Here is a 12,553-nt window from a genome sequence, read left to right on the forward strand (position 1 = left end):
CGGAGTAGTGTATCATGTATTGTTAGGAAGTGTGACTGTAAGGCAAAATCTGTGGGAGAAAAACACCTTATCTTAAAACACCCTAAAAAGGAATACAAAAACCAAATAAGTAAAAATACACATTTACCCTTGTTTATAAAGAAGTTCTTACCATATACTAACTACTGGCCTATCACTAGGATGTGATATCAATATATGGTCCAGTCGCTGGATTTTACCATCAATTTATCAACAGCTTCATCAGTTCAAGTGAATGGGGCTACAGACACAGGACAAAGACCAAGGTGTTACTGTGTCTGGTAAAAGCCAAAGGGCCACGGTGGTCCACCAAGCTCAGCAGCCCCTTCATTCTCATGATTAATGGGGGTCCCAGCGGCCAGACCAGCACCAGTCACATATTGATAGCATATCCTTGCTATGTCATTGATGAGTATTTGCACACAACCCCTAGAAATGACGTTTTACATTCACACACAGAAATAAAAGAATGACTCAGACACAGTAAGGAATGTGTAATGATGTGGAGTTTATTATATGTATGTGTATGTGTTGTGATTGTTATTTACCTCCCATCACTCACGAAGAGGGTACAGCAACACTCAGGGCAGGAAAAACCCCCAGTGGAGGAAACCTGCAGGGAAACCATGGCCGCTGTACTGCCCTTCCTCTGGGCATACTAAGGGAGGTAAATGCTATAAAATGTATGTAGTGCAGGTGTAGGTGCCTACCTAGTGATGCATGTGACTACCTACAGTGATTGTGTCTGTGGATTTGTGATCTTGTGTGTGATTGTTGAGATTGTGTGTGACTATGTACAGTGATTCATGTCTGATCATGTAAAGTGACTTTCTGTGGGGGGTGCAATTGTGTTCATTATATATGTCTATGTGACTAACTTGTGCGATCGTGTGTGTGTGTGTGCGTGTGCGTGTGTGTGTGTGTGTGTATGTATGTGTGTATATGTATAACTATGTACATGAATATGTGACGATGTGTGTATGTACATGAGTGCGACAATAAAAAGGATATGTAATCTTTGGTCTTCATCCATCAGGGCTTCTAGATCTTCTTCTCCTTGTTGGTCTTGCAGCTCTTGTCCCCATCCTGGCAGCAGAACATCTTAGTTATAAGTGGAAAGATAAAGAAAGTTGGTCTACATGTCCATTATAGGATCCATAAATTCAATGTTACCAAACAGTCAGAGAGGAGTGATACATATAATACTATATCCAGAAACTAATAATTGGTAGGTAAATATTATCTGATGTGGCCGCAGCCAGTGACAGCTGATACATCGTACAGAGAACCAGTCATTGATGTAGAATGACAGCTGATCTAGTGTCATAGTCTATAAAGAAGATCATGGAGATGATATGTTCTGAATCATATAGTAATGACATATGTCCTTACTAGATACTGATGTTATCTCTTTCTCTGTGTTTCCATTAATGGGATTGAGGATTTAATAAACTATAATGAGATTTTATTCTTACTCTCTTTGAACCTGGTACTTTTTCAGGTTCATAAAAAGGCTCTGTCACCAGATTATAAGTGCCCTATCTCCTACATAGTCTGATCGGCGCTGGAATGTAGATAACAGCAGTGGTTTTTATTTTGAAAAACGATCATTTTTGAGCAAGTTATAAACAATTTTAGATTTATGCTAATTAGTTTCTTAAAGACCAACTGGGCGTGTTTTTACTTTTGACCAACTGGGTGTTGTAAAGAAGTGTATGAGGCTGACCAATCAGTGACCAATCAGCGTCATACACTTCTGATTGTTCCAGCCCAGCTTCTTTCACTGCACAATCACACTGTGCTGTGGATCATGCTGGGCTGGAAAAATGAGAAGTGTATGATGCTGATTGGTCTGATTGGTCAGCGTCTTACACTTCTTTACAAACACACAGTTGGTCAAAAGTAAAAACAGGCACAGTTGGTCTTTAAGAAACTAATTAGCATAAATCTAAAATTGTTCATAACTTGCTCAAAAATGATCGTATTTCAAAATAAAAACCACTGCTGTTATCTACATTACAGCGCCGATTAGACTATGTAGGAGATAGGGCACTTATAATCTGGTGACAGAGCCTTTTTAATGCTCCCTATTGCCTATAACAGTCAGTGAGGAGGAGATCCTCTCTCCACATAACCAAGTCCTTGTTTAGGAATCTACTATATGAAGTTCTCATTAATAAGTAAAGGTAAATTCATGTATTTCACATTGTAGAGCATTCTGACAGATTACTAACCAATTATCAGATTTTAGTAGCCATATTTATCCTAATTTAATATATGCAGATTAGATTTGAAATTAGGAATAGGTTTGATATTTAAGATTTGATTTAACCCCTTGGCAATTTTTCATCTTTCACTCCCCGCCTTCAAGAGCCAAAAATGTTTTCTTTTTCTGTCAATGGATCGGTGTGAAGGCTTATTTTTTGCGGTAGGAGCTGTAGTTTATATTTCCACTATTTAAAGTACCAACTAATGCACAGGGAAATTGGGAAACATTTATTTGTGGGGTGGAATGTTTAAGTCTTTCACCGTGCAGTAAAAACGACAACTTACCATTATTATGCTGGTCAATACATTTACTGCGACACCAAATTTATGTCGTTTTTATTATGTCTTTACAAAGAAAGAACTTTGTTTAAAAAAACTAAATATTTCATATTCCATATTCTGAGAGCCATAACTTTTTAATTTTTATTGATTGACTAGTTAAGGGGGCTTATTTTGCGGGACGAGCTGTAGTTCACTAAGGTGAACAAAAAACAGCAATTCTCACATTTCGATCTTTTTTTTTTACAGAGTTCATCGTGCGAGTTAAATAATGTTATATTGTAATAGTTTGGATGTTTACAGAAGCGGCGATACCAATAGTGAAAGGCGTTTTTTTGCAACTTTTTTTCACTACTGAAAACTTTATGTAACTATTTTTAAAATTTGTTATTAATCCCCTCTAGGGGATTTGAACCAGCTTCAAATCGCAATACTAATGTATTGCAGCGTATTGTCATTTTTACACGTGCATGTTAAGCCGGAGGCAGGGCTTAACAGGAACAGAACGAGGGCAGACCTGGGGGTCTTCATTAGGCCTCCGGAAGGCCATGACAAACATCGGCACCCTGCGATCGCATTGTGGGGAGGCCGATAGGCTGCTGGAGGGGCCGTCCCCCTCTTTCTAGCAGCTTCGATGCCGAGGTGGCTATTGACGGTGGGATCTAAGTGGTTTAACGGCCAGGATCAGAGTTATCTCTGTTCTTGGCCACTATTGCGAGGTGTAATCTGTAATACAAGCTGACTCCTCAGCCCGTGTGCCCGCTCTATACTTCAATCCTTGCACCAGGATGTACAGGGACGTCCTGGTGCGTAAAGGGGTTAAAATCCTTCCTCCACACCAGTCTTTCTTACCTAAGATGTTTATAAATCTGCGGTGTCGGGTTCCTCCTTGTTGTCTGTGCGGTACAATTTCCCCTTGCAAGGATGGAGAAGGCTGGTCTCACAAAGCGAGCAGGATGGGGGGATGCTCCATGGGCCATTGATGGTGAATTTATCTCTTCTGAAGTAGTGAACTGCCCAGCTATGATGGTACTGCCTCTGTCTTTTCCATGCCCAATGCAAGGGGTCTTGTGCCATGATCTGTAATTTAACAGTATAAGAATTAGAATAACATTATTACCGCAGGCTCTTCATGAAAGACTCTACTGTTTGTTTCATTTTTATTCACCAGATCACAGGTGGCCCGGTCTACCCAAGCTCTAAATCCAATCCGGAGGAGTAACTGGCTGCGTTTACGGAGTAGACGTTCCCTCTTCAGAGTCCATTTCTGTCCTAAGGCCCAGGGGTAGATCTCTTGTCGATAATCATCTTCTTCCTCCTCAAACTGGTTGGCTAAGAACCTGGTAAAGGAAATGTAATTAAATAAATGATGGAACTTGTCAGAACAGTGTAGAGCTGAGCAGTTGTATGAAAACAGAGACCTGTGGAAAAGGGGAGAGCTACTATACACTAGGATAAGTAAATGCCATGGAGGCCTTGGTACATTCTCCACATTTCCCTTGGACAATAAATTGTTATTGTTACACTACCGTTTTATTAATCTGCATGTATACACATATTATTAACTCCTTAATGACCAGACCATTTTGCACGTTAATGACCAAAGATTATTTTGTTTTCTCACGATCGCATTTCAACAGTCGTAACTATTTTTTTATTCCGTTGACATAGCCGTATAAGGTTTTGTTTTTGCGGGACGAGTTGTATTTTGCAATTGCACCATTTTTGGATGCATATAATATATCGATTAACTTTTATAAAATTTATTTTAGGAGAGAATTGAAAATAAGCAGCTATTCCAGCATTGATTTTCCCCTTATAAATTTACGCCGTTTACTATGCAGTGTAAATAACATGTTACCTTTATTCCACGATTGTGGGAATACCAAATATGTAAAGGTTTTATATGTTTTCCTACGTTTCCACAATAAAAAGCCTTTTAGAAAAAATGTACATGTTTTTGCATCGCAGGATTCCAAAAGCCTAAACTTCTTTATTTTTTCGTCAATGCTGCCGTATGTGGGCTTGATTTTTGCAGGGCAAGGTGTAGTGTTCATTAGTACTATTATGGGGTAAATGGGACTTATTGTTTAACTTTTATTTATTTTTTTATGGGGGGAATGGAAGAAAAAACAAAGAGTTTTGACATTGTTTTTTGAGTTTTTGTTTGGATGCCGTTTATAAAAACACTTGTTGGGGAAGAAAAGTGGTTTTATTTTTATTTTTACTGTAATCTTTTTTTTTTTTCATAAACTTTATTTAACTATTTTACTTTCTATTTTTGTCCCGCTAGGGGACTTTAGTTTGCGATCTTTAGATCACAGATATAATGCTTTGGTATACATATTATACCAAAGCATTATTGCCTGTCAGTGTAAAACTGACAGGCAATATATTAGGCCATGCCTCTGGCATGGCCTAATGGACAGTTGCTGAAGGCAGACCTGGGGGCCTTTGTTAGGCCCCGGCTGCCGTGGAAATCTGACAAGATCCCGCAACTTTGTTGCGGGGGCGCCAATGAGATGACAGAGGGAGCTCCCTCCCTCAAACACATTAGATGCCGCTGTCACTATTGACAGCGACATCTATTGGGTTAAACTGCCGGAATCGGAGCGGGCTTCGATTGTATCAGTTGGGGCAAGAGCCTTGCTGTGTATAACAGCCGTGCTCCTGCCGCTGATCACGTGGGTACATTGGCAGTACCCATGTGATCAGAGGACGGATATATCCATCCTTATGCGGTAACTAGCTCCTGCATAGGACGGATATATCCGTCCTTCGTCGTTAAGGAGTTAAAGGGAATCTGTCATCAGGTTTATGCTGCACTATCTGAGGATAGCATAAAGTAATGACAGACCCCGGTTACGACGCTGTGTCACTTACTTTAAAATACTTTGTGTTTTTTTATAAAACTCCTGCTTTCTCCAGCAGCCTGTGTTTAGAAGTTGCGGCTAGCCCAGCTACCACATTTCATGAATATTGAGGGCTAGTTACCGTGTTACTATATAGTTCTCTACATTCATGAGCTGCGGCTAGAAAAACAGGATTTTATAAAAACTACAAAGTATTTCAAAGTAAGGGTCACATTGCCGCAATCTGGTTTTGTTTCCCTCGGATAGAGCAGCCTAAACCTGCTGACAGATTTATTTTACAATAAATAAAACTCACAAAGCTGGAAAGAAGTTCTTTCTATACTCCTTGGTACTTAGTCCGGCTCTTCTGAAGTACTCAAGGACCATCGCCAGGAGATACTAGTGGGATGAGAAGGACAGTTAGAGGCTGGTAGTAAATTTACCTTCTGAATAACTACTATTTTATTATATCTGCGGTCAATATATTCCTATGATTGCTAATAAGGAAACAATGTAACTAGACTGTATGTGTGGTTATATCTCATTATGGCGTCTACTAATGACTATAATGTCACCATGTTATAGAGTGCAGCATGTCTCCAGTCCTATCACATCGGCAGAGGCCCTTTTATTTAAATATGGTAGATATTTTATAATCTGGCAGATTTTCTATTTCTTTCCCCAATGTTATAATACCTTGTCCGAAATCTTCATGGAGCTGTCCCTGGCGAGAAAAAGCCTGATGTGTTCATCCTCTAGAGTAAAAAAACAGAAATATAATGATTTAAATTTGATCAATTTATTCAGTAAGTTTCAGGATATAATGTTAGATGTTAATTCAGAAAAGCAACAAAATCCATTTGAGGTTATAGATAAATAGGATTCGGATATATAAGTCCTGGTTAGAAGGAATGAAAGAAAATTAATTAAAGCGTCAATAGTTGGCGAGTCTGATTGTAAAAGAAAGGGGGTGATCCTAGGCACAACCTTGGTATAACGTTTGGGGAGAGGACACTTTACAAAACATAAATTCTTCTGATATATTAAATACATAATGGAGGAGGACATCTCCATGGGATTAAGTCGGTTAATGTGGAACCATTGGAAGCAGCAATGAGTCCTACCAAGGAGACTGAAGAAAGCAGCCATCTCCTCCTGCTGCTGCGTCAGGTCATCCTTCCTCCTCTTCTGGGTCTCTTCTTGGACGGCAGATGGTGAACTGTGGCAGAAGTATAAAATATTACATTAATAACGGTCCAATCTTAAAAATCACTAATACAGACAATTAAGTCTTAAGAATAAAACTTCACATTGTCACCTAAAGAAAAAGAAGTTCTACAATCTCTAGTCCTGCGGTAATGCCATAACATTTGTGCAGAGAGGTTGTCATTATGTGTGAATGTTGGGTTGTCACGACTGGACTACTACTCCTCAAAAGCACCCATCATCTGACCATCACTTTCAAGCATTAAACTAATTTGTCTATAAACTTGAAATAACTTTATAGAGCTTCCCAATGACTCAGGCAGGGTTTAATAGGAGCTAGAAAAAATCACGATATACTGGAGTACATTAGTATTGCAGTATAGTGTACAAGCGATCTCCCGATCACTGGTTCGAATCCTATAGGGGGAGTGTTAAAACTAATCAAACAGAGTTAAATAAAATATTGAACAAAGAAACATAATTTGTATCACCTAAAGTCGAAACTATTACATTACAACATTATTTAACCTGCAGGGTGAATGCCGTAAAAACCAAAATTAACTCCAGAAATGTTGATTTTTGTCACCTCGGCTTTCAAACAAAATGGAATAAAAAGTGATCAAAAAGTCATATGTACCAAAAATGGTATTAATAAAAACTACTGCTTGAGCCACAAAAAAATAAGCCCTAACACTGCCCATCCATGGAAAAATAACAGAATATAGTGTTACAAATTATTATTTTTTTTAAATAATTTTTTCTTTGTAAAAGTAGTAAAACATAAAAAACCTATATAAATTTGATATTGCCGTAATCACATTGATGTGTAGAATAAAGTTAAAGAGACACAGAAGTTCTGCAGAGCGCGCTCTCTCTGTCTGTGTGTTCTCGCGGGTGGAAAAACAGCGCAGGCCGCCCTGACACTGTCCATAGCTGATTGGACAGTGTCAGAGCGAAGAGATCACGCCCTCTTGCCATTTAGTTCGATAGAAACGCCCCATTGACAGTTCAGGGGCTTATTTACATATTGGGTGCCAAATATAACGGCACCGATATGTAAATAACGGAGGAAGATAGGAAAATTATTTAAAGTGAGACAGTTTTTGTGAAGCCCTGTCTATTACATGCTGCACTCAGCTGCACCTGTATGGGCTGGTGAAAGGTTCTCTTTAAGTTGTAATTTTTACTACACGATAAAAGCCGGAAAAGCTAAATCTAAAAACAATGGAAGAATTACCGTTTTTTCCAATTGCACCGCACATAGATTTTTTTTCTGTTTCCCAGTATAAAGTATTTTAAAGAGGCTCTGTCACCAGATTTTGCAACCCCTATCTGCTATTGCAGCAGATAGGCGCTGCAATGTAGATAAGAGTAACGTTTTTATTTTAAAAAAACGAGCATTTTTGGCCAAGTTATGACCATTTTTGTATTTATGCAAATCAGGCTTGCAAAAGTCCAAGTGGGCGTGTTTAAAGTAAAAGTCCAAGTGGGCGTGTATTATGTGCGTACATCGGGGCGTTTTTACTTCTTTTACTAGCTGGGCGTTCTGACGAGAAGTATCATCCACATCTCTTCAGAACGCCCAGCTTCTGGCAGTGCAGACAGCGTGTTCTCGAGAGATCACGCTGTGATGTCACTCACAGGTCCTGCATCGTGTCGGACGAGCGAGGACACATCGGCACCAGAGGCTACAGTTGATTCTGCAGCAGCATCGGCGTTTGCAGGTAAGTAGCTACATCGACTTACCTGCAAACGCTGATGCTGCTGCAGAATCATCTGTAGCCTCTGGTGCCGATGTGTCCTCGCTCGTCTGACACGATGCAGGACCTGGGGAAGTGACGTCACAGCGTGATCTGCCAGAAGCTGGCCGTTCTGAAGAGAAGTGGATGATGCTTCTCGTCAGAACGCCCAGCTAGTAAAAGAAGTAAAAACGCAGCGATGTACACACATAATACACGCCCAGTTGGACTTTTACTTTTCAACACGCCCAGTTGTACTTTTGCAAGCCTCATTTGCATAAATACAAAAATGGTCATAACTTGGCCAAAAATGCTCGTTTTTTAAAAATAAAAACGTTACTGTAATCTACATTGCAGCGCCTATCTGCTGCAATAGCAGATAGGGGTTGCAAAATCTGGTGACAGAGCCTCTTTAAATGGTGCCAATAGAAACGACAGCTTGATTGCAAAAAATAAGCATTCACACGGCTCCATTGACAGAAACATAAAAATGTTATAGCTCTAGGAAGGCAGGGAGGGAAAAATAAAAAATGGCCTGGTCCTTAAGGGGTTAATATGAAATAGTAAGTTAAAGAGGTTGTCCTTTCTTGATATAAAGTCGCCCCGGTGATCAGTCACCCGTGCGTGGATGAATGGGAGAACATGTAATATATTGTTGTGTTGTCTTAAAATGTTGCACTTACGTCTCTTCTTCATAAAGAGCGATGAGCTCTCTCTTCCTCTTGCGGGCGGTCTCTCCTCCTCTTCCTGGGAATCTTAGAGAGACGGAAATATTAACGTGAAAATGTGTGAATCTGGTTCTTTCTGAAGAAGATCTATATATGTAAATTTATCATTATATAAATTATATTATAGAAAATAAGATAAAATATAAAATTATAGTTTTATATAATTAGATAAAAGCTGCCGCTACCTGACACCAAGGCCCCAGACTTATCCTGTATATGCTAAACTATACATTCTACAAATTGGGCACAGTGCTTATGGCATAAGATAGAAATGCTGCGTTTCTATCTGCTATGGCAGATCACAGTCCAGTCACTATAGGCCCTGTCATATCTGTATATGTCCTGTCCCTCCCTATATAGTAACCGAGCCACTACAATATACTTCATAGCTTACCTGGAGCTCATGTCGTCTCTTCTAAACAGAAAAAATACATAAAGAAAATGTTAAGAAAAATCCATCATTAAAATACAATAAAAAATAATTACTGGACAGCTGTATATTTATTCACAATCACCCAAATGTCTCCATATTTATTTATAATCATCCATATATATCTCCATGTTTATTAATAATCACCCAATTATCTCCATATTTATTCATAATCACAAGTATCTCCATATTTATTTATTCAGTCACCAAACTTTCCCCATATTCATTAACAGTCCCTAATGTTTTCCCATGTTTATTCACAGTCACCCATGTTTCTCCATATTTATTTATAATCACCCAAGTTTCTTCCTTTTTATTCAGTCACCCATGTTTCTCCATATTTATTCAGTCACCCATGTTTCTCCATATTTATTCAGTCACCCATGTCTCTCCATATTTACTCAGTCACCCATGTTTCTCCATATTTATTCAGTCACCAATGTCTCTCCATATTTATTCAGTCACCCATGTCTCTCCATATTTATTCAGTCACCCATGTCTCTCCATATTTATTCAGTCACCCATGTCTCTCCATATTTATTCAGTCACAGATGTTTTCTCCATATTTATTCAGTCACAGATGTTTTCTCCATATTTATTCAGTCACCCATGTTTCTCCATATTTATTCAGTCACAGATGTTTTCTCCATATTTATTCAGTCACCCATGTTTCTCCATATTTATTCAGTCACAGATGTTTTCTCCATATTTTGGTTAAAGCCACTGACCATTCTCAGTTTTTTAATATAAAGGAGTAACCAACTGTCGCTGTCTGGGACGACATAAATCAGCAATTGCATTTATTATATTTGGGTATTTTACCTCTCTTCACTGGCAGTTGGTGGTGAATCTCCCAACACGCTGAACTGGATCCAATAATCAATAACAAAAAGTCCTGAGTCGCTTTGATCAGAAAAAAAGAAGCCTGTCTTATCTCTAGAAAGAGCATTCGCTGACTGGCACCAACTGATGGTTTTTTTCATACTTTAAATTCAAGTCCTGCATTTCTATTGGTCGTTGTTTGTGGGACCTGCCATGATGATTCATACAGCAGCAAACTTAAAGGGAAATCACACTCATAAGGCTTTAATACATTATTTTAAAGAGGCTCTGTCACCACATTATAAGTGGCCTATATTGTACAGGATGTGATCGGCGCTGTAATGTAGATTACAGTAGTGTTTTTTATTTAGAAAAACAATCATTTTTGACGGATTTATGACGTATTTTTGCTTTATGCTAATGAGTTTCTCAATGGACAACTGGGAGTGTTTTACTATATGACCAAGTGGGCGTTGTACATAGGAGTGTATGATGCTGACCAATCAGCGTCATACACTTCTCTCCATTCATTTACACTGCAGATAGCGATATAGCTATATCGCTATGTGCAGCCACATAAACACACTATAACGTTACTGCAGTGTCCTGACAATGAATATACATTACTTTCAGCCAGGACGTGATGTGTATTCATTCTCCTGACCACTTCTATTGCGTTTCTGTGAGTTACAGCACAGCACAGCGAGATCTCGCTGTGAATGACAGCTTACAGCATAATCTCGCGAGACTATGCCTGCTATGCTGTAACTCACAGAGACGCTACAGAAGTGGTCAGGAGAATGAATACACATCACGTCCTGGCTGGAGGTAATGTATATTCATTGTCATGACACATGAGTAGCGTTATAGTGTGTTTATGTGACTGCACATAGCGATATAACTATATCGCTATCTGCAGTGTAAATGAATGGAGAGAAGTGTATGACGCTGATTGGTCACTGATTGGTCAGCGTCATACACTCCTCTGTACAACGCCCACTTGGTCATATAGTAAAACACGCCCAGTTGTCCATTGAGAAACTCATTACCATAAAGCTAATATAGGTCATAACTCCATCAAAGATGATAGTTTTTCTAAATAAAAAACACTGCTGTAATCTACATTACAGCGCCGAACACATCATGTACAATATAGGCCACTTATAATGTGGTGACAGAGCCTCTTTTAGAAATGTTGCCTTAAAACGTTGTCACTGTTATTTTCATTATCCTCATTCTATCTAATGTAAATTGTTGAAGCTGCCGTGTTGTTTTCTTGTGAAAAGTACAATATGTAAAAGTATAAGGCCCTGTTCACACGGAGTTTTTTGCAGGAGGAAAATTCCTCCTGTAAAAACTGACCCTGGAGGTTTTCATGTTTGATGTGGTTTTTGACGTGGTTTTTGACGTGGTTTTTGACGTGGTTTTTGACGTGGTTTTTGAGGCGGTTTTCCAGGCGATTTTTGCCGAGGTTTTCACACGCATGAGGCTGGGTTCACACAACCATGTTACGTACATAATGTACGGAACGTATTTCGGCCGGAAGACCCGGACCGAAGACAGTGCAGGGAGCCGGGCTCCTAGCATCATAGTGATGTACGACGCTAGGAGTCCCTGCCTCTGCGTGGAACTACTGTCCCGTACTGTAATCATGATTACAGTACGGGACAGTCGTCCTGCAGCGAGGCAGGGACTCCTAGCGTCGTACATCACTATGATGCTAGGAGCCCGGCTCCCTGCACTGTCTTCGGTCCGGGTCTTCCGGCTGAAATACGTTCCGTACATTACGGACGTAACATGGTCGTGTGAACCCAGCCTGACATCCTTCTGTCAACGGATCTGTCACCATTGAAATGAATGGTGATGCAAACGGAACTTACTTCACACTTGCCTTTCCGTTGAGGGGTTCCCCTGACTGAAAGCACCGACGGAACCCCTCAGCAGAAACCACGCTGATGTGAACAGGCCCACATTAAAAAAAACATTGTTTTCTGTTTGCATCATCATTGACTTCAATGCTGATGGATCCGTTGCTAATGGGATTCCCTACACTGCGGTATTGGTTCAGTCGAAACGACAGAACCCTTTGCACAACGGGGACAAACAGAAACCATTAGCAACGGATCTGTCACCACTTCACACTTGCCTTTCCGTTGAGGGGTTCCCCTGACTGAAAGCACCGACGGAACCCCTCAGCGGAAACCACGCTGA

At 39.8% G+C, this 12,553-nt stretch overlaps 1 protein-coding gene across 1 annotated transcript; it reads right to left on the reverse strand.

Moving 5' to 3' along the window:
• Positions 1 to 199: 199 nt before the first annotated feature.
• On the reverse strand, positions 200 to 10,503 carry LOC142760510 (speedy protein 1-A-like). The gene is made up of 9 exons (XM_075863708.1): positions 10,343 to 10,503; positions 9,485 to 9,505; positions 9,046 to 9,117; positions 6,542 to 6,636; positions 6,114 to 6,172; positions 5,734 to 5,816; positions 3,734 to 3,905; positions 3,418 to 3,645; positions 200 to 1,119 (listed from the first exon to the last, which is right to left on the reverse strand). The coding sequence occupies exons 1-8, from the start codon at positions 10,501 to 10,503 to the stop codon at positions 3,427 to 3,429; spliced, it is 882 nt and encodes a 293-aa protein (XP_075719823.1). The 3' UTR covers positions 200 to 1,119; positions 3,418 to 3,426.
• Positions 10,504 to 12,553: the final 2,050 nt, after the last annotated feature.

Source organism: Rhinoderma darwinii, chromosome 4 (assembly GCF_050947455.1).
Source record: "Rhinoderma darwinii isolate aRhiDar2 chromosome 4, aRhiDar2.hap1, whole genome shotgun sequence".
Lineage (NCBI taxonomy): Eukaryota > Metazoa > Chordata > Amphibia > Anura > Rhinodermatidae > Rhinoderma > Rhinoderma darwinii.